General features: G+C 44.4%; 1 protein-coding gene across 2 annotated transcripts in view; it reads right to left on the minus strand.

Moving 5' to 3' along the window:
* Positions 1-25,509, minus strand: part of UBXN7 (UBX domain protein 7) — a 64,625-nt gene extending 39,116 nt beyond the window's left edge. Inside the window, exons 1-2 of one of the 2 annotated variants that reach the window (XM_002716533.5) lie at positions 25,354-25,509; positions 2,072-2,219 (exon numbers count right to left, since the gene is read on the minus strand). In XM_002716533.5, the coding sequence (XP_002716579.3) occupies positions 2,072-2,219; positions 25,354-25,426 (221 nt within the window). In that variant the 5' untranslated portion in view covers positions 25,427-25,509. Of the gene's footprint in view, positions 1-2,071; positions 2,220-16,001; positions 16,199-25,353 lie in introns of those variants that run through there. The other variant, XM_051818969.2, reaches the window with a different exon arrangement.
* Between the last annotated feature and the right edge of the window lie 1,580 nt (positions 25,510-27,089).

Consider the following 27,089-nt stretch of genomic DNA (forward strand, 5'->3'; position numbering starts at 1 on the left):
TGGAAGACCCCCCCCCCCCGCCTCTTCTCTCTCTGTGTAACTCTGACGTTCAAATAAAAATAAATCTTAAGAAAAAAATCAGTCTGATTACTTTATAGCTGTAACTCAAATATTAAACTGTGTTGATTAACGTTAACAACGAATAACAGTAACTTCCAAATTCATGATCTTTCTATTTGTATTGTAAGCACATAAATTCCATATAAAAATTCATTTAGGGTAGGCCTAATAATACCTTTTATCCAGGTGTTTCTAACAGTATTAACTGAGTTTAAAAACCTAGTTTTGATGTCTAAGAGTTGAAACTCTAAAACATAATCTACAAAATAAAGTGTGAATACTCAATTGTTAACAATTACTAACATTCTATAATCAAAGAATCACTAGACAGACAACAAAATCTACAATAACAAAAGACCTAAAGGATAAATAAATATTCCTTCTTCCTAGATATTAGTTTACTGCTCACACAGAGAATTTCAATAATCTGAAAGAACAGACACAAAACACCTATAAAAGAAAGCTGTTAATCCTTTCATCAAAAAGAAACAGGTTAATTATCCTAAGAAAGTTAAAATTTTAAAAGACATATTTTGCTAAATAAATCTATTATCGATTTATCTCACTTTATGTGTGTATCTGTATAACTGTCTCCACTTAGGGACAACTCAGTTATTCAATAAATAAACCTTAATCTAACGAAATACATTAATTAGGGGAATGGATTAGGTAGTAGCCCCTATCCAGAAAGACTTGAGGGTATCTGTTCCAGGACTATGAACTACCAAGAATGGAAGTGTGGAAGAGAAAACAATCATCTAGAAAGAGAGAAAATTATAGTTTAGGAGTTAGGAGCCAATATCAAATGTTAATCAGCTAGTAATACCATCTTAAATCAAACTATAACATAACAGTAGGAAAAGATATTCATTTATTAAAACAATTTTAAACACAATTAAGAAAACAAGTTTTATACAATTAGGACAGACATAATCCCCTAACTCAATGTGAATATTTGCTATTCAAATTTCTATAAACAAAATCATGTTTTCATATTAATTTCCATTAAAAACTTGAATTATATTGGGGGAGAATGAAATATAATACTAGAAATAAATAATCAACATTAACGAGAAAAACTATAGAATCTTGAAGTAGATCTAGCGAACTGGCAATTATGTCTGTATGATATATGACTTTTTAAATTTATCTCTAATTTAGTAAAAATAAAATCCTGCCGTTTGCCAACACATATTTGAAAAGATTGCTCTTATTTACAATCTCAGGTTGTAAACAATGACTTAAGCCTCATTTGGGGACTACTTTATTTTATTTCAAAATCAGTGGCTCTCCTTTGAGCAAGTTTCATGTCCAACAAATTTTGCCCCATGGGTGTTTACCTCAAATTCCCATTGGTACCAAACATAAAGGTCAAAACTACCAAATCTCTTCACAAACTATTATTATTTTCTTACACTGAAGTCCCAAATGCTTTAGATGCTTGTAACGACTGACTACATGTAGCCATTATTTAAGATATAAAAGATCAGAATTCTTTTTCAAAAAATTTTTGTGACAACTCAAAATTTTCCTGTGACAATGTAAGAAAATCTTGAATTGAGAAATCTGAGCTTTTACTGGGCTTTATTTCCATAACTACTACTTAAGTAAAGTGTAGTTTAGGAAAACAGCTGTGTTCTTGCTTCTACATCAGTGAAGTGTGGCTAAAATGATATCCTATAAAACTTTTTTTTTTCTTTTTTGGTTGCCATAGGGCACACAGCCCCTCCCAGCCACACCTATCCACTCTCAAGCCCACAAGCAGCCCTGCCTCCTGGACTTTGCACCAAGCCCTTACTTACATGCTCCCTTGATGAGTAAATGAGAGGATTAAGTAGCAGATTTGAGAGTACTCTAGAAAATTTAAAGTATGTACATACAAAAATTTTCATGCTACTTTCTCACAGGTTTAACTTTCAATTTTTCCAAATCAGAGAACAATCTAACTTTGATAAAAATACAACTACTTAATTTATGCAAGAGGTAACTCCTAACAGTAAATAATTCATACTCTGTGTGTGGTCTGACAGTAGAGACACTTGCTGAACTGGTACTGGGCTCTTCAGCAATTCCTCCACCATCCAAAAACATTGTGACTGCCATCTCCAGGTTATTGTTGCAGGCTTCAAGCATATGTTTTCCTACACTTTCACTTGCACCTGAAATAGCAAAAAAAAAAAAAAAAAAAAAAAAAACAAACTTATTAAAAGGCAATTTATATTCAGTTCATATTGAAATACAGAATTGCCAAGCATATTAATATATTTTTTCCCTTTTAGAATGACCTTTTGTGTTTAACTTATTGTGTTAACTTACTTTCTTGGTTGATGTGAAATATAAAGAGCTAGAAAAGAAAGCAGCATTAAAACAGTATTCTTTTGTCATAATAAATGGCAATTATGTCATTTTTTAAAAAATGTATTTGTTTATTTGAAAGGCAGAGTTACAGAAGGGCAGAGGCAGAGCCAGAGAGAGAGGTCTTCCACCCGCTGGTTTACTCCCCAGAAGGCCGCAATGGCTGGAGCTGTGCCAATCTGAAGCCAGGAGGAGTTCATCTGGGTCTCCCACCTGGGTACAGGGACCCAAGGATCTGGGCCATCTTGCATTGCTTTCCCAGGCCATAGCAGAGAGCTGGAATGGAAGTGCAGCAGCCAGGATTCGAACCAGTGCCCAAGTGGGATGCTGTCACTGAAGGTGTCAGCTTTACCCACTGGGACACAGCACAGGACCCCTATCATTTTTTTCTTAAATATTTATTTATTTATTTGAAAGGCAGAGTTACAGATAGGCAGAGGCAGAGAGAAGTCTTCCATTTGCTGGTTCATTCCCCAGTGGCTGCAACAGCTGGAGCTGTGCCAATCCAAAGCCAGGAGCCAGGAGCTTCTTCCAGGTCTCCCACGTAGGTGCAGTGGCCCAAGAGTCTCTGTAACTCTGCCTTTTAAATAAACAAACAGGGCCAGCACTTTGGCCCAGCAGGTAAAGCTGTCACCTGCAGTGCCAGCATCCCAGTTCAAGTCCTGGCTGCTTCACTAATGATCCAGCTCTCTGCTATGGCCTGAGAAAGCAGTAGAGGATGGCCCAAGTCCTCAGGCTCCTGCACCCATGAGGGAGACACAGAAGTTCCAAACTCCTGACTTCAGCCTAGCCAGCCCTAGCATTATGGCCATTGGGGAGTGAACCAGAAGATGAAGACCTCTCACTCTCCCTGCCTCTGCCTCTCTGTAACTGCCTTTCAAATAAATCTAAAAAATAAATAAATTTCATTCCTTTTTAGACTAATTTGGGTTTCTTGTCAAAAGAATCTACATAAAATACTACATGCATGAACATGTCATATAATGTTTAGCACAGCTTCAGTAATACTGCAGAATTTAAAACAACATGAGCAGGTCTAATAGTGAATGTAAATTATATCATCTATTGGACGGAACATTTTGCAGCCGCTAAAAAGCATCTCAGGCTTTCCCTTTGGGATGACTTTTTCTATCTACATTATGACCCTCCTTCTTTTAGCAGCAGTTGCTCTTCTAAGTTCTTGCCTGAAAATATCTTTATCTTGCTGTCATTCTTCAAAGACAGTTTTACTGGGCATACCATTTCAAGTCTCACAGCTCTCTTCTGAGTACACTGAAAACAGCATCCCAACGTCCTCTGGTTCCTGTCAACACTTCTGGGAAATCAGCTGTCAGACTAAAGAAAAACATTTTCATAGCAATCTGTAGCTTCTCTCTAGTTGCTTTTAAGATCTTTTCTCAGGGCCAGCACTTTGGTGCAGCGGCGTTCAATATGAGTGCCAGCTCCAGTCCTGGCTGCTCCACTTCCATCCAACTCCCTGCTGATGCACCCAGGAAAGCAATGGAAGATGGCTCAAGTCCTTGGGCCCCTACACCCACATGGGAGACCCAGAAGAAGCTCCTGGCTCCTGGCTTCAGATCAGCACAGCTCCAGCTGCTGTAGCCATTTGGGGAGTGAAGCAGAGGATGGAAGACTCTCTGTCTCTACCTCTCTCTCTGGAATTATTCCAAATAAATAAAATAATTTTTTTTCTCTCTCTTTTTTTTTTTTTTTTACAGGCAGAGTGGACAGTGAGAGAGAGACAGAGAGAAAGGTCTTCCTTTTGCCGTTGGTTCACCCTCCAATGGCCGCCGCAGCCAGCGCACTGCGGCCGGCACACCGTGCTGATCCAAAGGCAGGAGCCAGGTGTTTATCCTGGTCTCCCATGGAATGCAGGGCCCAAGCACTTGGGCCATCCTCCACTGCACTCCCGGGCCATAGCAGAGAGCTGGCCTGGAAGAGGGGCAACTGGGACAGAATCCGGCACCCCGACTGGGACTAGAACCTGGTGTGCTGGCGCCACTAGGCGGAGGATTAGCCTATTGAGCCGCGGCGCCGGCCTAATAAAATAAATCTTAAAAGACAAAAAATTTTCTCTTTGGCCCTCTGAGGTTTCACTCTGATTATCAGAGCTGATTTTATTCTCTTTGGAGTTACTGGACTTCTACCACCTAGTGATTATCTTCTTTTAATTATGAGAAATTCTCAACCATTTCTATTTTACATTGCCTCATCCTTCCATCCATATTTTTCCTTCTGGAACTCCAATTAGATATATGGTAGAACTCTTCACACTAACCCTTACATATAAACCTTCCTTTCATATAAATGCCTTCAGAAAGTTTGGAAAGGTATTCATTATGAAAAAACCATGCATGGATTTCAATTTTTTTGGAATCTAAATCAACTTCTTTCATTCCATTTTCCTTGAACTTTTTGAAGTATCCTCATATGTTTATCTCATCTTTTTATCTATGTTGCATTCTGGATAATAGCTTCAATGCTATCTTCCAGTTTACACATTCTCTCTTTAGCTGTGCCTATCTGTTTCTTTACTGTACACTGAGTTTTTAACTTCAACTAATTTTTCAAAACTAGAAGTTCTATTATTATTTATTTCCACATCTGCTTGGTTATGTTTTACAGATCCATAATTCATATTCCTATCTCTATCTTTCATTTATTCAGCTTACCAATCAAACTTATTGGAGTTACTATGACAGAAATATCTGCAGTCTCCATGAATCACTGTCTCATTTCCATTAGCTCCTACTACATCATGACTTTTGTGCAATTTGTGATTTTTTGATGGGTCTCCTATGCCTTGGTATTTTTATCCATAGATTTAACCAAAAAAAGGGGGGGAGGGATAAAGCTTCCATCCCAGGACAGGCATTTGGCTTATGGCTTAAACTGCCAGTTGAGACACCCGTGTCCCATATCGGAATGCTTATATTTGGTACCTGGCTCCAGCTCCTGACTCCAACTTCTTGCCAATACAGATCTTGGGAGACGGCAGTGATGGCTCAAGTGATTGGGATCCAACCACCCATGGGAGACCTAGATTCAGTTGCTAGTTCCTGGCTTTGGCCCCAGCCAGCCCCAGGTGTCACAGGCATCGGGGGAGTGAACCAGTGGATAGGAGCATGTGTTCCCTCCAAACTCCTTCCTCCCCTCTCCCACTCCCTCTTCTCTTTGCCTGTCTGTCAAATAAATAAATAAAACATGGATTATTACTAAACAGTAAATGTTAGTTTATTCTCTGGCTCCCCTGAAAGAGTAGAAGCCTCCTGAACACAGGGACTGGTTTTCCTGTCTTGGTACCCCCAGCACCTAAGCATATTTGCCTGGTATGATCAATGTCTAAAAACTGACTAAGAATTATTTCACTGTACTTCATTTCACTAGGTAAAACACCAGGGGAAGAGGGGCCAGGCCTTAGCCAAATCTATTAGCAATTCTTCTATGAATTTTGTACTACGTGTATATTTTTCTGTTTTAAATTTAATGTACAAAGAAATACAGTTACACCATGGAAATAACAACCAGCAATGCATATTTAGGATAAATGAACTGGACAAAATTTTCAATGTCATCACAGACAAATTTTCAAAGGTAAATATTTCAAATAATTTAAAGAGAAGTGAAGAGGCCAGCACTATGGCGCAGCACATGAAGCCACCGCCTGCAGTGCTGGCATCCCACATAGGCGCCAGTTCAAATTCCCAGCTGCGCCACTTCTGATCCAGCTCCCTGCTATGGCCTGGGAAGGCAGTGGAGGATGGCCCAAGTGCTTGGGCCCCTGCACCCAAGTGGGAGACAAGGAAGAAGCTCCTTGCTCCTGGCTTCGGATCAGCGCAGCTCCAGCCATTGCAGCCATCCAGGGAGTGAACCAGCAGATGGAAGACCTCTCGCTCTCTCTGCCTCTCTGTAACTCTGCCTTCCAAATAAACAAATAAGTATTTAAAAAGAATAAAAAATAAAAATAAAAGTAGTTGATCTGCCAGATAAGCCATCAGCTGCAGAAGCTAAGCAGGAAGGGGTTGAGCAAAGCCGACTTACCATCTCTACCACCATCCAATGTAGTCATTCAAGAAGAAATGAATATGGAATTCCAGCAATAAGAAATGTACAAAAGACTGGCGCTGAAGACCTTAAGTACTTGCTTTTTGCCCACTGACAGATTACTAAAATTATCTGCATTATCTCTACAGCAGCATAAGGTTTTTATTACTTCTACCTAAAGATCTCTCTTTTTGGTTATTTTTCTTTAAAGCCTGGTATTTCTCAATACACCTTTGAATGTTTTTAAATTGTTTCATATCTGGCCAAGTTAAAATTTTTAAGAACTTCATCTCTAATTTATTATAAATGTTTACAACTTGATTTAAAAAAAAGTCAACAAACTGCAAGCACCTGTTAATAAAAGTCTTATTAATAACAAAAAGAAAACTTTCTCAGACTCTTCTGTTTCCCTCAACTGTGAGCATACCATCAGTGATCCAAGTCCTTCACTTTCATCTAACACCACTCCTACCCAACCTCTTCTCTGTGTCCCCTGCTACAGTTTTAGTTCACACCCTCAACAGCTCATAACTACCTCATTTCACTGTTTCTGCTCACACTCCCCTTCAACACCTCATACACTACATAATAACTTAAGTCTGATTGTCTCCCTTTTCAACAGTTCTATGTTGCTGATTGGTGAAGTTTCAATCTCCTTTGAGCTGTATACAAGATTTGGCCGTTATTTTTCTTCTGTTTTATATCCCTTTGCTCTCATCTTACTTCTCAACGATTCCCTCCAGCTACATGGTTTATGAGATTCAGGCAGGTCCTTTTAGAGTACTTGATAAAACCCTTGCTTTGCATAATTTGAATACTGATGTCTGTCAAATCAGTCCCCTCATTTCTTCTGTCAACCTTTCCATTAAATTCTGGACTTTCCCTTTGCCTTCTCACCCTGAAGTAGGTACAGGAACATACTCAAGTATACTTTTCCTTGGGAGGTCTTAGTTTCTGTCCTTGTCTCTGCTAGCTCTTCTATCATGCAAACTTTAAAAACTTACTGAACTTGCCTAGTTCTCACTTTTCTCATTCCAGTTAACTCTCCCCAAGTTCCCAACCAGCTGAACCAAATATTCCTAACTTGCAGTATATACAAAAGTCTCACCATAAGAAAATTACACTTTAAGAAAGGAAATCTTGGGGTCAGCATTGTGGTACAATAGGTTCAGTTGCCACCTGCATTGTCAGCTTGTATGGGAATACAAGCAACAGGTTTAAGTCTCAGCTGCTCCGTTTCCGATCCAGTTCCCTGCTAATGCACCTGGGAAAGCAGAAGATGGCCCAAGTACTTGGTCCCCAGCCACCCACCTGGGAAACAAAGAGCTCCCGGCTTCAGCTTGAAACAGCCCCAGCCATTGTGGCCATTTTAAGTGAACCAGCAGTTAGGAAATCACTTTCTCTCTCTCTCCTTACCCCCACACCACCCCCAGCCTACCCTTTTTCCTTCCTCTCTCTATAACTTTGCTTTTCAAATTAAAAAAAAATTTTAAAGAAATATTAAAAATACAAATTCAACTTTTTTTTTTTTAACAGGCAGAGTTAGTGAGAGAGAGAGAGAGAGAGAGAGAGAGACAAAGAAAAAGGTCTTCATTCCGTTGCTTCACTCCCCAGATGGCTGCCATGGCTGGCGCACTGCGCAGATCCGAAGCCAGGAGCGAGGTGCTTCCTCCTGGTCTCCCATGCGGGTGCAGGGCCCAAGCACTTGGGCCATCCTCCACTGCCTTCCCGGGCCACAGTAGAGAGCTGGACTGGAAAAGGAGCAACCAGGACAGAATCCGGTGCCCCAACCGGGACTAGAACCCGGGGTGCCGGAGCCACAGGTGGAAGATTAGCCTAGTGAGCCACGGCGCCAGCCAAATTCAACTTTTTAATATTAATGTAGTTAAACATCATTTTCTTTTAATTTATTTCATAGACAGAACGTTCCCATCTACTAGTACACTCCTCAAATGCTCACAACAGCCCCTTGCTAGGGCCAAAATCAGGAGCCAGTAACTCAATCCAAGCCTCCTACATGGGTGGCAGGAACCCAATCACTTGAGCCACCACCTCTAAGGGTCTGCATCAGCAGGAAGCTAGAGTCGGAAGTGAAGCTGAGTCTGGTATCCATATGGGATGCCGGCACTGCAGGCAGTAGCTTTACCCCCTACGCCACAGCACCGGCCCCTGCTCCACTTCTGATCCAGCTCCCTGCTAATGACCTGGGAAAAGCAGCAGAAGATGGCCTAAGTGCTTGGGCCCCTGCCACTCATGTGGGAAACCAGGGTGAAGCTCCTGGCTCTGGCTAGGCCCAGCCCTAGCCATTGCAGCAATCTGGGGAGTGAAAAAGCAGATGAAAGATCTCCATCTCTCTCCCTTTCTCTCCATAACTCTTTCAAATGAGTAAATAGATCTTAAGAAAGAAAGAGAAAAAGGAAGGAAGGGAGGGAGGGTGGGAGGGAGGGAGAAGTGAGGAAGGCAGGGAGGGAGGGAGGAAAAACTTAAAGTTCTCCATGGTAGACTGCTCTGGCTACTTATTCTAGAAGAAAGATGCATGAAGTTGGAACATCTGCCTTCTAATGAATCCTAAAACTAGCTTCTTACAGTATTTATTGATCTCCTTCTTTTCAGATAACTAAATGGCTGAGATTATATCATTTTGGCTTTAGTCTCTCTAAGTCAGGGGTGGGGGACGTCCCACCCATGGCCATAAATGGTCCGAAAATCATTTCATCTGGCACTGCCAAGACATCCAAAGGCAGGACTCAAAATTCAATAAATCCGGCCGGCGCCGTGGCTCAATAGGCTAATCCTCCACCTTGCGGCGCCGGCACACCGGGTTCTAGTCCCGGTCGGGGCGCCGGATTCTGTCCCGGTTGCCCCTCTTCCAGGCCAGCTCTCTGCTATGGCCAGGGAGTGCAGTGGAGGATGGCCCAGGTGCTTGGGCCCTGCACCCCATGGGAGACCAGGAAAAGCACCTGGATCCTGGCTCCTGCCATCGGATCAGCACGGTGCGCCGGCTGCAGCGGCGGCCATTGGAGGGTAAACCAACGGCAAAAAAGGAAGACCTTTCTCTCTGTCTCTCTCTCACTGTCCACTCTGCCTGTCAAAAAAAAAAAAAAAAAAAAAAAAAAAAAAAAAAAAAATTCAATAAATCCATAGCAGGCTAATAGTTTTAAGATGATAATGTTGTACAGCCAGGAATGGTGTTGTAAACATCCAAATGACCCTTGGCAGGAAAAAGGTACCCACACCTGCAGTGCTCATAAAGCACTAAAGCACCACACAAAGCACAGAGAACAGAAGTAGAACATTTCTGCTGTAAAAATAGCCAGTGCTGGCTACTTTCACTCATACTGAAAACTCAACTTACAATGATCATTACCTACAAATTGTCGTCACCCTTCCTACTGCTCTAAATCTATTAGATCTTCAATGCCACCACCATGGAAACCATTTAGAGCACTTGTGGGTTCTGAAGTAAAATAAAAGATGAAACAAAGAACTTGGTTGGTTTTTATTTTTTTTTTTTAAGACTTATTATTTATCTGAAAGTCAGAAGTACACAGAGAGAAGGGAGACAAAGAGGGAAAGAGCATGTGCACTAGTTTACATCTGCTGGTTCACTCCCCCAAATGGCTGTTAACGGCTGGGGCCTGGCCCAGACCAAAGCCAGGAGCCAGGAGCTTCTTCTGGATCTCCCACATGGGTGCAGGAGCCCAAGCACTTGGGCCATCTTCCACTGCTTTCCCAAGCACATTAGCAGGGAAGCAGGATCGGAACTGGAGCAGCTGGGTCTCAAACCAGAACCCATATGAGATGCTGGTGCTGCAGGCAGCAGCTTTACCCACTACACCACAACACTGATCCCAACCAAGAACTTGCTAAAAGCAAATCACCAGGCAAGCCAGCCCATCAACAATCTGTTCTACCCATCACAAAAGTCTTTTCCAAACTACCTAAATTTTTTCACTTATAATGCTACCAACCTACCAAGAAATTTGAGAAAACAAACATCCTATTTACTAATGATAAACAATTATTTAAGAGTTAAGTATGTGAGGGCCAGGGCTATGCCATAGTGGGCTAAGCCTCCACCTGTGGTGCCAGCATCATATATGGGCACCAGTTCATGTCTCAGCTCTCTGCGATGGCCTGAGAAAGCAGTAGAAGATGTCCCAAATCCTTAAGCCTCTGCCCCAGCGTGGGAGACCCGGAAGAAGCTCCTGGCTCCTGGCTCTGGATCAGCGCAGCTCCAGCCAATGTGGCCATTTTGGGAGCGAACCAGCAGATAGAAGATCTCTGTCTCTCCCTCTCTCTCTCCGTAACTCTACCTCTCAAATAAATAAAATCTTAAAAAAAAAATGTATCAAATCATTTCACAATGCAAATTAATTCAGTCATATTGCTTTCTCTTAAAAGCCAGTAACAATGAATTGAGGGTTGCTAGAGAATAGAGCGTTGACTTAGAGGGAAAAAGAAAGGATTTAAGTAGCTTTAGTATCTTAAATGCCTAGTGACTTCTGGGGGGAAAGGTAAGAAAGATCTAAATGAAATGCCATATGGGTGTAACTTAGGGGACCAACAAAACAGGGAACACCTGAAGACAGACACCAAAATTCTGCTTCTGTCTCAGCAGTCCCTGTTGTATTAGGCCAACACAGACATTAGGAACCTGGGAAATATTCAGATCAGCCTGGGTTTGAATTCTAGTTCTGTCATTCACTAGTATGTGGCTTTAAGCAAGTGACCAATTACTCCAGCTATATCCAAAGTAAGGATATAGCTTATGTAGTAAACTAAGCAAACTCATATTAAAGAACATGGTACAACTCTTTTTTTTTTTTTTTTAACACTGATTTATTTATTTGAAAGGAGAAGTTACAGAGACAATAAAAGAGAGGTATCTTCCATCCAATGGCTCATAGTCCCCAAATGGCCGTAACTCCAGTCGGGTCTCCCACACAGGTGCAGCGGCCCAACTACTCAGGCCATTTTCTGTTGCTTTCCCAGGTACATTACCAGGATCTGAAGTGGAGCCATCAGGACTCAAACCAGTGTCTCACAAGGGATGCAGGTGACAGGAATTCCAGGGGTCCCCAGAAAGGAAAGGAAAACATAGCAATGAAAAAGAAAACACAGGAGCCCTAAAGGAGGGGGAGACAGGAGACAGGGGAAACACACAATGTAATCTTCAGATGTTGTTGACTCTGCTGAAAGAATCTGATTGGGAACTCTGCACATTTTTGTGAAAACAGGCTACTCCAATGTCCGTTTTCTGATGGGTTCATGTAGTATGCCTCATTAGCATACACACTGACCAATCAGGAAAGCATCCTGCATTAGAACCCCATCAAAGTCCAGGTGAGGCCATCTTGAGAGGCAGCCCAGGGCAGGCAGCCAGCCCTTCTGGGCAGACCCTCCCAGCTACCAAAGAGCTTTGCTCACTCCTAGCAGTCAAGGAAAAGAAAATCTGGCAGAGAGCAGCAGCAGAAACCCAGAACCTGGATGAAGTTAATGGCCCCTGGCTACATCCTGGCCCAGCCATTTGGGGGGTGAACCAGCAGATGGAAGATCTCTCTGTTTCTCCCTCTCTGTAATTCTACCTTTCAATTAAATTTTTTAAAGAATAACAGGGGCCGGCGCCGTGGCTCACTTGGTTAATCCTCCGCCTGCAGTGACGACACCCCATATGAGCACCGGGTTCTAGTCCTGATTGCTCCTCTTCCAGTCCAGCTCTCTGCTGTGACCTGGGAGTGCAGTGGAGGATGGCCCAGGTGCTTGGGCCCCTGCACCCACATGGGAGACCAGGAAGAAGCACCTGGCTCCTGGCTTCGGATCATTGTAGTTCCGGCTATAGCGGGCATCTTGGGGGGTGAACCAACAGAAAGACCTTTCTCTCTCTCTCTCTCACTGCTAACTCTATCTGTCAAATTAAAAAAAGAAGAAGAACAAAGAAACAGAAAAATCACTGAAAGTCTGAAAGTTATGAAAGGTTCAGTGGTTCCTCAGGTACCTGAGGCACTTAGCAGCCGGGAGAACACTGTTGGTGATTCAAAGTGACTGGGGAGAGGGAGGCACTCCCGGCTTTTAGTGGAGAGAAGCCAGAGGTGCTGTGACAGACTGAAAAAGACTTCTGGCCTCCAGAACTGTGAGAGAATAAATGTATGTTAAACCACACAATTTGCAGTAATCTGTTACAGCAGCTGCAGGAAATGAGTAGTACAAGTGCTAAACCTTCTGCGATGGATGAAACAGTCCTACACCAGGACAAACTGTCTCACCATGAATGCCAATAACACTCCTCCTGAACTAAATAGACGAACATAAGGAGGTGAAGGTTAACTGAGAAGGAAGAGAAAAATCAGAGCGAGCTAAATGAAATAAGGGAAAAACAAAGCTTCCAAGTTTTACCTACCTACTCTGAGGTATAACAACTTTTGATGAGTCAGCTGTAAAGAATGTGGGTTTCTATTTTATTATAGTTAAATAAAGAGCCTATCTTTAAACGGAAGAATGACAAAACAAGTTTGCAGACTTAAACTATCTGCAAACTTGTTAAAATGTGCTTGTTTTGGGCTGGCGCAGTAGCGTAGCAGGTAAAAGCCACCACTGCAGTGCCAGCATCTCATATGAGCACCAGTTCGAGTCCCGGCTGCTCCACTTCCCATCCAGCTCTCTACTATGGCCTGGGAAAGCAGTAGAAGATGGCCCAAGTCCTTGGGCCCCTGCACCCACTTGGGAGACCCGGAAGAAGCTCCTGGCTCCTGGCTTCGGATCAGCACAGCTCTGGCCGTTATGACCAGTTGTAGAGTAAACCAGCGAATGGAAGACCTCTCTCTCTCTCTCTGCCTCTCTGCAACTCTGCCTTTCAAATAAATAATAAATGAATCTTTAAAAAAAAAAAATGGGCTTGTTTTCTGATTCTAATATTATAGCTAGCAGCAGGGTAGCTTACCTAACCTAGTAATCTATAATCTATGGCAAGACTTGGTCCCACTTTACTCTTTCTCACCACATGTACCCTTTTTCTTCATTTATCCCTTACCTTTTCGTCATTCCATCTGTTTTAAGCTTGCTAACAGTACCAAAGGGAATGACTTAACCCAGCTTGTGGCACACAATTCATGAGTGGTCATTTCCTTTCTGCTGTCTCCTCCTAGTTCACACCCTTTCTCCATTAATGACCTGATAGAGGGAACAGTCCAAAAACCCATAATGCAGTTTGTCTCCACCACAGCTTGGAGGAATTGAGATATTCCAAACTTTATAGTTTCTCATGCCTATTCTCTATACTACTTTCAATGCCAAAAGAGAGAAGTCTTTTCACAACCATCAAGGAACCAATGCAGGCAGAGATTGGAAAAAAAAAAAAAATCACTAAATAGAAACGACAAGGGTACAAAAAGGTTACATTTTGGTTCCATATTTCCCCCCAGGAATCACAAAATAAACTAGAGGATCCATCAAGGAAATGGGAGTGGGTGATGGCTGAGAAAAATAACTGAAAAGTTTAGTCTCATAAGTCGCCAACACCAGAATTTTGAAGCTTTCAAAAATAAAAATAGAGTTGGCACTGTGTGCAGTAGGTTAGGCTGATGATTTTGCCACCAGTGTCCCATATCAGAGTGCTGGTTTGAGTCTGGCTGCTCTACTTCCAATCCAGCTCCTGCTACTGCATCTGGGAATGCCCCTGCCACTCATGTCTTGTGGGAGACCAGGATAGAGTTCCTCACTCCTGGTTTTGACTTGGCCCAGACCTGGCTGCTGTGGCCATTTGGAGACTGAACCAGCAGTTGGGAAGATCATCTTCTCTGTCTCCCCCCGCCCCACTCCCGTCACCCTAATCACTCTGCCTTTCAAATAAATAAATAAATCTTTTTTTAAAATTTTTTTATTTATTTATTTGAAAGGCAGAGTTATAGAGAGAGAAAGGGAGAGACAGAGAGACCCCCCCCCCCATCCACTGGTTCATTCCCCAAATGGCCACAATGGCCAGATTGGCAGAGTTATAGAGAAAGGGAGAGACAGACAGAGAGACCCCCCTATCCACTGGTTCATTCCCCAAATGGCCACAATGGCCAGAGCTGTGCCAATCTGAAGCCAGAAGCTAGAAGCTTCTTGTAGGTCTCCCACGTGGGTGCAGGGGCCCATGCACTTGGGCCATCTTCAGCTGCTTTCCCAGGTATATTAACAGGGATCTGGACTAGAAGTGGAGCAGCTAGGACTCGAACCAGTGCCCAGAAGGGATCCAGTGCTACGAGCAATGGCTTTAAATGCTATGCCACAGTGCCAGCCCCATAAATAAATCTTAAAAGAATAGAAAATGTATTTTTATTTTTTAAAAAATTGATTTATTTGAAAGGCAGAGTGACAAACACACACAGAGAAATCTTCCATCCACTGCTTCACTTCCCAAATGGCCACCAACAGTCAGAGCTTGGACAGGCTAAAGCCAGGAACCCAGAACTCCAGAGCCTCCCACGTGGGTAGCACTTCTACTGCTTTCCCAGGCCATTAGTAGGGAGTTGGATCCAAAGTAGAGCATCCAGTGCCCATATGGGATACCAGTGTCACAGAGAGTCACCTAACCTGCTGTAACACTGGCCCCCAGAAAAAAATATTTTTAATGTATTCACATAAAACTACACTTATTAAGTACAAAGGAAATGAAATTACTAAGTTAGAGGATAAAGAAAGCAAATATTTATTGGATCAAAACAAGTTACTATAGTGAGGGAAGTAGTGATAAAATGGAAAATGCAGGAGCCTGCGAATAAAGACACCAGGGTCCGAGTCCCTGTTCTGCCATTGCCTAGACCACTACTTCCAAAGTGTAGTGTTCAAAGCAGCTATCTCTCACTAGTCCACAATAAAATAAAAGCACAAGTTCCAGTGGAAATATTTGGAAACTTTTACAGCAATTTGATAGAGTAATTTTATGTCTATTGACATGAAGCAATTAAAAGTTGGGGCAGGCATCTGGCCTTGAAGTAGGATGCCTGCATCCCATATCAGAGTGCATGGATTTGACTCCTGGCTCTGGCTCCTGGTTCCAGCTTCCCACCAATGCAGACCCTGAAAGGCAGAAGGCAATGATGCAAATAGTAGGGCCTCTAACACCCAGAGGACTCCTGAGGCATTTGGAGAGGAACAAAGGGAAGGGGAGTGCACACTCTTCCCCCCTTCCAAGTCTTCACTACCTGCCTCTCAAACAACAACAAAAAAAATGTAAAGGGCTATTTATACCTTAATGTTAAAAAGAATATGAGCTTATATTTTGTATGTCTTCTAAATGTTCACTGTATTTTGCAAAAGTACTTGTATATAAAGGTTGGGGGGAAAAAAAACCTTTCTAAAGGAGAAGTAGTCTTTTCCTATAAATACATTTGAGAAGCACTGAAATAGACCTATAACCCTAAGTTATTTTATTTCTCTGAGTATCTAATTTCTTATCTGTTTGGCTCAAAAACTGGTCAAGATGGTCTCTAAGATACCTTCCAACCTTAACAAATAACCAAACAAAACATCTATGACTGCTCATTTCCAGCAGCGCCTACCTAGTATGTAAAGTATCGCCACTCTCCTGATGTGTGAAGTGCCATCACTCTCCTGATTTTCCTCCATTTTGGTTTCTTCTGAGTCTTCCTTGCAGTCCCCCAAGATGTTGGCATCCCTGTAGCTTTGTTTCCAGGAGTCAACTATTTTCTCACATTACACTTTTCCCTCTTCCCTGCAAGATATCATCTTCCTAGCTTTAACTACCATCAATAAGATCTCTTCTAGACCCAATTATTCATTTGCTTACTGAACAGCTCCATTTGGAAACCCCATCAACAGCACCCTGACTTAGCCAAAACAACTAATCACCTTACCCCCAAACCCCTTCTACTATCAAACTGTCATTAATAGAACTTACACATATACTCAAATGTCCAAAACATATTCCCAAATTTCATCTTGACTCCTGGTTCCTCCCCATATTTTTGAGAGCCCACTTCTCTGACAACATATCTTTCTTAGAGTAATGTAATAGTCTTCTACCTACCTCTATGTTTACCTCTTCTCTACAGCCAAGCAGCTCTTTCCAAAAAAACTCACATGAGGGGCCAGTGCTGCGGCATAGCAGGTTAAGCTGCTGCCTGCAGTGCTGGCATCCCATATGGGTACTGGTTCCAGTCCAGGCTGCTCCACTTCCAATCCAGATCTCTGCTATGGCTGGGAAAGCAGTAAAAGATGGCCCAAGTCCTTGGGCCCCTGCACCCACGTGGGAGACCCAGAGGAGGATCCTGCCTGGCTCCTGCCTTCGGATCAGCGCAGCTCCAGCTTTGCGGCCAATTGGGGAGTGAACCAGCAAATGGAAGATCTGTCTCTCTCTCTCTGCCTCTCTTTCTCTCTCTGTGTAACTCTGACTTTCTAATAAACAAATAAATCTTAAAAGAAACTCACACCAGAATATGTCATTCCCCTAATTAAAACCCATAACTGGGGTGGGCATCAGGTTGCAGCAAGTTAAGCCACTGCTTGGGGCACCTGCATCCCATATCAGAATGCCTGGGATCAAGTTCCCCCTACGCTTCCAATCAAGCTTCCTGCTAATGCACCTGGGAGGAATCAGATTATGACCCAAGTACTTGGTTCCTGCCACCCATGTCAGAGACCCAGTCCTGGCTGCTGGGGGGCATCTGGAGAGTGAACCAGTGGATGGAAGACACCTCTCCCTCTCCTCCCTCCCTCCTTTCTTTCCTCTTTTCCTCCATCCCTCCCTCCCCCCCTTCCCTTTAAATACATAAATCTTTTTAAAAATATGTATTCTTAACTGACTCCCTATTATACTCAAAATAAGGCCAGAATTCTTAACATGGCTTACAAGGCCCTATGCTGGCACCAATTTATCTCTTCTATTCCATTTTTGCATCTGCCACTGGCTATGCTTTTGAGGGAATTATCATTTAGTCCCTAAACCTATCATCTCTCCTCTCTCCTCCAAGTCTGCACATGTTTCTCCTGCAGGAAACAACTCTTTCAGCCAGTTAGGCTGCCACCTGCAGTGCCGGCTAGAGTCTTGGCTGCTCGACTTCCGATCCAGCCTCCTGCTAATGGCCTGGGAAGGCAGTGGAAGATGGTCCAAGTCCCTGGGCCTCTGCCACCCCCACAGAGGAGACCTGGAAGAAGCTCCTGGCTCCTGGCTTTGGGTTGTTGCAGCCTTCTGGGGAGTGAACAAGCAGACAGAAGATTTCTCTCTCATTCTCTCTCTCTCTGTTTCTCGTTCTCTTTCTGTACCTCTGCCTTTCAAATACATAAATAAATCTTAAAAAAAAAAAAAGAAAGAAAAAATTACTTCTGTGAAGCCTTCCTTGATCTCTCTGTGTGTTCTCACATTAGCTCCTTACCATTCGCTCACTAAATTACAGCACCTATCTACCTGTTTTCCCATTAAACTTTAAGCTTTCTGAGGACAAATACCGTGTCTTGCTCACAGTTGGATCCCCAGGATCTGAACCACGCCTGGCATATGAAAGTCTATCACTAAATACTGAATTTACTACTAGGACCCCATTCACAGCTCAAATAAAGGATCTCCTTTAAACTGCGGTTCGAATTTCATTATCATTAAGAAATAGTGCTTAAAATTCCAATTTACTTTAATATCTAGAACACTTGACCACTTTTCCTGTCAGAAAACTTATAACAATTTTAACACTAATCCAAGAGAAAAGTACTATACAAAAGAATATGAATGGGGGCCAGCGCTGTGGCATAGCAGGTAAAGCTGCCACCTGCAGTGCTGGCATCCCATATGGGTGCCGCTTTGAGACCTGGCTGCTCCACTTCTGATCCAGCTCTCTGTTATGGCCTGGGAAAGCAGTGGAAGATGGCCCAAGTCCTTGGGCCCCTGTACCCGCATGGGAGACCCAGAAGAAGCTCCTGGCTTCGGATCAGCACAGTACCAGCCGTTGTGACTAACTGGGGAATGAACCAGCGGATGGAAGACCTCTCTCTCTCTCTCTCTCTCTTTCCTCTCCTCCTCTCTCTGTGTAACTCTTTCAAATATATAAATAAATCTTAAAAAAAAAAAAAAGAATGGAAACTAACTACAAAGTCAGATATTACACAACCACAGTTTTTAATCTAATAAATATGCATTCATTCAACAATTTTAAGAAAGATTAAGGGCTCTTCTACTGAGATTCTACAATTTCATCAAGTATGAAGAGCCTACTCTGCACAAAGCTCTATGAAATCCCATACTAGTGACCTCCTGTACTCTTCTCAACCTCTACTTTCTATTTCCTCACATCTGTCCTAACCTTCTGATTGCCAGTTTATCTTTACTTCTTTAGAGTCTACATATCTCTCACTTTCACCACACAAATTATTCTGGTTACACGTGTACATTTTGCATATGTGTAGCTGGATGCCACCTTGAAGCTGGTGTTAATGTGATACCACCATGGCTCCAAACTTTTTTTTTAAAGATTTATTTGAAAGTCAAAGTTACAAAGAGAGAGAAGGAGAAGCAGAGAGAGAGGTCTTCCATTCGCTGGTTCACTCCCCAACTGGCCATAACAGCCAGAGCTGCGCTGATCCGAAGGCAGGAGCCAGGAGCTTCCTCCGGGTCTCCCACGTGGGTGCAGGGGTCCAAGGACTTGGGCCATATTCCACTGCTTTCCCAGGCCATAGCAGAGATCTGCATCAAAAATGGAACAGCCAGGTCTCAAACCAGTGCCCACATGGAATGCCAGCATTGCAGGCGGCAGTTTTACCCGCTACACCACAGCGCCAGCCCCTGTTCCAAACTTTTTTTTTTTTTTTTTTGACAGGCAGAGTGGACAGTGAGAGAGAGAGAGAAAGGTCTTCCTTTGCCGTTGGTTCACCCTCCAATGGCTGCTGTGGCTGGCGCTCTGCGGCCAGCGCACCGCGCTGATCCAATGGCAGGAGCCAGGTACTTCTCCTGGTCTCCCATGGGGTGCAGGGCCCAAGCACTTGGGCCATCCTCCACTGCACTCCCTGGCCACAGCAGAGAGCTGGCCTGGAAGAGGGGCAACTGGGACAGAATCCAGTGCCCTGACTGGGACTAGAACCCGGTGTGCTGGTGCCGCAAGGTGGAGGATTAGCCTACTGAGCCGCAGCACCGGCCCTGTTCCAAACATTTTTAAAAATTGTTCTTTACAAGAGATTCAACAGGGGCCAATGCTGTGATATAGCGAGTAAAGCCACTGCCTGCAATGCTGGCATCCCATATGGGCAGGGGTTAAAGTCTCAGCTCTCTGCTATGGCCTAGGAAAGCAGTAGATGATGGCTCAAGTGTTTAGGCCCCTGCTCCGGCGAGAGACCCTGAGGAAGCTCCTGGCTCCTTGTTTTGGATTGGCTCAGTTATAACCATCAGGGCCATTTGCAGAGTGAATCAGTGGATGGAAGACTTCTCTCTGCCTCCGCCTCTCCATAACTCTGCCTTTCAAATAAGTAAAAATAAACCTTTTTTAAAAAAGAGAGCTCCAACAGCATACTTGTCGCTCCCCCTCTTCGTGGAGGAACGACACAAGACCCTGCCTGGGCTTCATATCCGAGTCACGGCACCATTATGTCGCTCCCCCTCTTCGTGGAGGAACGACACAGGACCCTGCGCTGTTCTTTTGTCTGCTCGGCCCTTCCCGGGTTTGCTGCTGGTTCTTCCCGGGTTGGCTACCGACCCTTCCACCTCCGTGGAAGGGCGGTTCCCCCTGCCACTTTCCCCACTTCCGCGGGGGAGCGGCACACCGCCGGCCGGCTCTCTCGGGGGCTGCACAGGTGTTCCTCTTAGATGTTCCTGGTGCATGTTGTCTCTCTCCTCCTTTATAGTCCTCTTCCACCAATCCCAACTCTGCTACCCACACGCCGAGTACGCTGCTCTCCTCCAATCAGGAGCAGGTCCTGCTGTTTATTGGTTGAACTGGAGGCAGCTGTGTAGAAGCTGTTTCCTCCTCTCCCAGTGCCATATTGTGGGAGAGCAGATGCATAGAATAAGTCTTAATTCCAGTAACAGTCTAGTCCGAGTTGCTCCCCACACATACTCTTTCTTCACATTTTAAGAACTGATACTTCTGAAAGGAGGCAACAATCATCCAAAGCCAAGTATGATAAATATCAAAGGAGATAAAACCGTACTATTGTAAGATGTTGTATGACTGTAAAGTAACAGGACTCATTTTCTTATGTAGCTTTAATGACTCTGAAGGCATCAATGGAAAAGGGAACTTCTCAATGTGACTACTTCAAAGAACACATTACCCTTGCCGTTGTTTATCAGTCTGATCACAGAAAGAATATTTATCATGTAAGGTGAAAATTTCAGAATTCTATAATACATATACTATAATCCACAGTGTAAAAACAAGTACACACATGGTGGGGGGTACATCGTGGCACAGCAAGTTAAGCCACTGCTTGGGACACTAACATCCCATATCACAGTGCCAGCTGTATGGCTACTCCTCTTCTGATCCACCTTCCTGCTAATGCACCAAGGAAGTAGTTAATGATGACCCAGTACCTGAGTCCCTGTCACCCACGTGGAAGACCCAGATTGAGTCCTTGGCTCCTGGCTTTAGCCTTGCCTAGTCTAGGATATTGGGACCATTTGGGGAATGGACCAGAGGATGGAAGACTCTTTCTCTTTGTCTCTGCTTTCTCTCAGTCACTCTGCCTTTCAAATAAATAATCCTTTTCCAGGAATTGTGTGTGTGTATATATATATATACACATATACATATATATATACACACATATACATATATACATACATACATACATGTATGTATATATAATATATATATGAATTGGAAGATAATATGTAACATAAAGGCTGTTGTGAGAGTGAAGAATTAGCTTTCTCTCTTTTTTCAAAACTACTTTATGTTGTCATACTATCCTTTTAATAATTTTATTAAAAATCAGTCATTTCTTCAAGCTCATCATTTTTTTAAAGATTTATTCATTTATTTGAAAGTCAGAGTTACACAGAGAGAGAGGAGAGGTAGAGAGAGAGAGGTCTTCCATCTGCTGGTTCACTCCTCAGATGGCCGCAACGGCCAGAGCTGTGCCGATCCAAAGCCAGGAGCCAGGAGCTTCCTCTGGGTCTCCCATGCGGGTGCAGGGGCCCAAGGACTTGGGCCACCTTCTACTGCCTTCCCAGGCCATAGCAGAGAGCTGGATAGGAAGAGGAGCAGCAGGGATTAGAACCGGCGCCCATATGGGATGCCAGCACTTCAGGCCAGGGCGTTAACCTGCTGCGCCACAGCGTCAGCCCCCAAGCTCATCATTTTTATATACATACATACATACAAAGATGGAGAGATTTGTTCTACTTGGTGAGAAACAAAATATTAAAAATCTTTCATAGGAGTGGGCACTTAGCCTAGCAGTTAGGATACTTGCATCCTATAACAGACTTCCTGGGTTCAATTCCTGATTTTGGCTCCTGATTTCAGCTTACTGCTAATATAGATCTCAGGAGGCCACAGTGATGACTCAAGTAATTGGATTCCTGACACCCAAATGGGAGACTTGAGTTGTATTCCTCCTGGTTACAGGTTCCAGTCTCAAACCAGCCCAGGCCAGTATGGATAATAAACACTATTTATTCAGAGAAAAATCAGCAGATGGAAGTCACTCTCTCTCCCTCTCACTCTTCCTTTCTAATAAGTACATAGAATCTTTCCATTTTCTCTTCTACTTCCAAATGCTACACAAAAAGTAAGACTCATTTTTTTCAAGATACATTTGCTTTTAGCAGCAGCTTGAGTTTCCAGATAAGTAAAACTTTTTGAAATCAGAGCATAAACTCTTAAGTTCAGTTTAATTCATCCAGTCATGAATATATATCAAATACCTCTTAATCATAAACACAATTTAAAATACATAAGAAGGGGCCGGCGCTGTGGCACAGCAGGTAAAGCCACTGCCTGCAGTGCCAGCATCCCATATGGGCACTGGTTCGAGTCCCGGCTGCTCCACTTCCTATCCAGCTCTCTGCTGTGGCCTGGGAAAGCAGTGGAAGATGGCCCAAGTCCTTGGACCCCTGCACCCACGTGGGAGACCCGGAGGAAGCTCCTGGCTCCTGGCTTCGGATGGGTGCAGCTCCGGCTGTTGCGGCCAATTGGGGAATGAACCAGCAGACGGAAAACCTTTCTCTCTCTGCCTTTCTTTCTCTCCCTGTGTAACTCTGACATTCAAATAAATATATAAATCTTACAAAATACTTTATATTTATTTATATTTATATAATAAACATATCATCTATTTATATAATATAAACATAAATTTATATTTTAAATATATAAAATTTATATTTATATTCAATATATAGATATATTTATATATTAATATATAAAGACATATTTATGTTTATATATTTTATAAAATAAAAAATACATGAGAATTCACATTTTAGAATGCTGAAAAGTTCATTCTAAGGTATGTGGAAAAAGGCTTAAAGCAGGGGTGAGGAATGTCCAGGCAACAAACCATACAAGGCCAGGGAAATCATTTGGTCTGGCCCTGCCAAGGCAACGGCCAGTGAGACTCGGAATTCAATAAATCTATAGCAGGCTAATTTTCAAGCTGATAATTGTGTATGGCCCGCAAATGATGTTATAAATATCCAAATCGCCCTTGGCAGAAAAATGGTTCCTCACCTCTGGCTTAAAGGGATCATGTGTTTCTAATGGCTAATCACCATCTAGTAAAAACAGACCCAAAAATTATCAATAGAAATTCACTGCACATCAAGAACAGTGTAAGGTTATTTGCCATTCTGTAGAATTCCAGACACCACTGGTCTACTGAGGGACTTCTAATCAGACTCAGCAATACAGAGACCTGCAACCAGGAAACAAGCTGTCCAACTGAAAAACAGCCCTATAGCAAGTAAGGAGTCAATCTGTCTCACCATACTTTGAGCTTTATGTATATCTAATAAAAATGTTGCAGGAGAAGAGAGTGAGGAGTGGGCATCTGGCACAGCAGTGAAGACCCGGCTTGTGATGTGCACATCCTGTGTGGCACAGCTCAGCTGCAGCCCGGTTTCCTGCTAACCCGCGCCCTGAGAAGCAGCGGGTGATGTCTCGGGTACCTGGGTCTCTGCTACCTCATGGGAGACCAGGATGGAGTTCCTGGCTCCTGCTTCAGCATGGCCCAACCCCAGCTACTGTGAGCATTTGGAGAGTGACCCAGCAGCTGGAAGGAAGATACCTCTCCCTTTCTCTCCTTCTCAAATAAAATAAAGATTTAAAAAAAAAAGTTAATAGTAAGGGTCATATATGAAACTGCAATTAAATGGCATTTTAAACCATCTCTAGAAAATCTAAAGATACATAAATGTGCACTTTAATTCTACAAATATAATGTAGCATACTAACTTATTTACACAATGATTTTCTGTCTCTGTAACAAATCTGGTTAAACACTGGGAAATCCATTACAACTTTAATAAACCAATCACACGTTTAAAGATATTATGAAAAGCTACCACTCACTCCTCATCACTCTTTCATCACAAATTTCCCTTTACCTACTTTGACGTCATGTTTCATGCCACAAACCAGATAACAACACATCAAACATGCAGTTATCATTGCAGAGCAAATAAATAAATAAATAAAACTGCTTTCGTTATGAAACAGCAACTTCAATAAAACCTGTACTGGGTAAAACAACCTAAAAATCTACTTAACCATATCCTGCATGTCCAAGTATGACCCGGTGGAAACATTCTCTGTGTCTAACAAACCGCTACCACACGAAGTACAGATCTGTTAAGAAAAGGAACTAACATTCTGACCTCCTTCCAAAATGACAAACCAGAACGGCAAAATTACACTCAGGCACATGGAGTACTCGTCTCTCAAATCACTCCACGGAGAACTTCATCATTTGCTCCGCCCTCTAATAACTCATGCAAAAAAAGTTCAGCACCATCAGAGAGAAACAAGACCTAGAGAATTCATAGAATGGCTCAGGGCCTCTCCTCCAGGCGGTAAGACCTGTCTGGGCCCTTCGCAGGGGTCCAGAGCAAAGGGAAAAACCAGGCCTAGGGTTTTGGGGGACACTAACCCCCAGCCGCACATTTTCTCCCCGAGAAGTTTCTGCCGTCTTCCCTATTCTATCAGCAGGAGGCCCCGGCGCCATGGTCTCAATCGTTACGATTTTATTATGGGGAGGTGGGAAACGCCACCCAGGACTCCTCCAGGCCTCTCGTCTTCAGCTTGGGGGTGCCCCCTCACTATTCTCCTAAAGCCTCGGTCTCTAAGGTACTCCTCGGCACCCCCATTTCTGGCGGCCTGTCCCCTGGGATGTGTAAAGGCGCCGCCGTACCCCTCAGCCTCCGCGTGAAGGCGGGAGGGCCCGAACACGCCAGGGCCACACCGATGGCTCCAAGGGGCCCAGAAAGGGGAAGGGCAGGCCAGCGCCGGGGGAGGGGAGGGTTCACGGGGAGAGGCTGACCTGGCCGGGAAGAAAGGGAAAGGCAGGTGAGGGGATGCGCGGCACCCCAGGACTGCACACTGAGGAGACGATGATGGAGGAGGGCGGTGGCCCGGGTGCGGCCCCCCACTCCTCCCCGCCCCCAGGTCCCCCGGCCGGCGAGGGCGGAGGGCCCGACCCATCCCCTGTCTAGGCAGGCAGGAGGTAAAAGGGGCTATCCCTTCGAACTGCGAGGAGATCGAGGAGGAGGGTAAGGGGAGCGCGCGGGGGGGTGTCTCCCGCCTGAACCCGGAGACCCCGACGCCGTCGTCGCCTCTTCCTCCGGAGGGAGGACGAGAGCTGTGGGTGAAGCCCGAGGGAGGGACGCATGAAGGTAAGGGGCGAGCCCGGGGCAGACCCGCTGCCCGCTCTGGACCCCACTCTCCACCTTCCGGTAACCGCGTCTCTTACCGGTGATGGCGGTGAACTGCTGAATTAACCCCCTCAGCGCCGAGGACGCCGCGGAGCCCCCGTGGGCAGCCATCTTACCGCCGCCGCCGCCGCCGCCGCCGCCGCCGAACAACAACACAGACACACACGGACCGCCCTCCCCCACCTCGCCGCGCGGCCTGCGCAGGCTCATTGACCGCCCCCAGGCTCCGCCCCTCCGGGCCCCCCGCCCCGCGGCCCGCGCAGGCGCACTGCCCACCGCGCCGGAGCGCTCTGTGCGCTCCGCGGGTTGGCTGCTCTGTTGCTGCCTGCTGGCCGCATCCTCATTGCAAACCTCTAGCGCCTGCCTCTCTGAGCTGCCAGGCCAGCTTGATGGACTCGGTTTGGAGTCCTGGCTTCCGTAGTAGGTCTTTCGAATGTCTATTAAACAAGTTTCGTCGATAGATCCAACTGCTGATGGTGGCGTTTATCCTTTTGGCAGCTCCACTGCACGCTACTGAATTTCCTGCGGTTCCCATCAAAAATAGAAATCCTACATCTTAGCGCCGAAGCGGCTTCCTAACCTCTATAAACTAACGGCCTAGCTAACCTAGCGCAGCAGGAGTGAAACGCCAGAAACCCGCGCGCCAGGGAGGCGGTGGGAGCGGGCTCCGACACACGGGAGGTTTCATGGAGGATTGTTCGTTTGCTTTGCGTCACTGAACTTGCCAACGCAAGTCTCCCCTCAGGGTCTCGCTGAGTTTCCTCACCTGTGAAATGAGGACATGGCTTTGGCGTGAGGGAAGCAGCGTGGTTAAGTCGTGTGTAACACCGTCTCAGCAACACAGTGCCCCTGTGGGTAGTCCCTGAATTCTGAATAGTGAAAAAACTGTATAAAGGGGGTGTGACCAGATGGCTTTAAAAAAAAAAAAAAGGAAGTGTTTTTGCGCCAAAAGAAAATGTACAGAAAGGACCCTGGAGAAGTGTCCCAAACCTCAATTAATGGTTGCTTCTAGAGAGGAGAGCGATAGGGAGAATTGTGAATGTGGACTTTTTTTTAAATCCTTTATTTTTAAACAAAAACATAGTAGTGTCACACGATTTCAGATGGTATTAGTGTTACTTGCATAGTTTTAAATATTTTTAGGACAATTTTGTGTGTAGAGTACACTGAAATCGGTTGACACTCCCCAAATTGAAAATAAAGTTAAAGACATGGAGTTTATGTTCCAGCCTCCCACCTCCATCTGCATATTGTGCATCTTTACAGGAAAATGGTCCAGTGAAAGATGGCATGAGTCATCTGGAGAACTGACCCAGTAACAATGACTGTGCCTCTGCTGCAGACCTTGCCTTAAACCTGCTGGGCCACAGCACCAGCCCTCCCAGTGGCCTTTTATTTTATTTTTATTTATTTATTTATTTATTTGACAGGCAGAGTGGACAGTGAGAGAGAGACAGAGAGAAAGGTCTTCCTTTGCCGTTGGTTCACCCTCCAATGGCAGCCGCGGCTTCTCCTGGTCTCCCATGGGGTGCAGGGCCCAAGGACTTGGGCCATCCTCCACTGCACTCCCTGGCCACAGCAGAGAGCTGGCCTCCAATGTCCTTCTAAATGTGCACCCTGGGAGGCAGCAGTGATGTCTCCAAGTGCTGGGGCCCTGCCTCCCATGTGGGAAACCCAGCTTGAGTTCTTGACTCTTGTCTTCAGTCTGGCCCAATCCCAGCCATTGTGGGCATTTGGGGAGTGGACTAGTGGGTAGAACTTTCTTTCTCTCAAA

Source organism: Oryctolagus cuniculus, chromosome 4 (genome assembly GCF_964237555.1).
Source record: "Oryctolagus cuniculus chromosome 4, mOryCun1.1, whole genome shotgun sequence".
NCBI lineage: Eukaryota > Metazoa > Chordata > Mammalia > Lagomorpha > Leporidae > Oryctolagus > Oryctolagus cuniculus.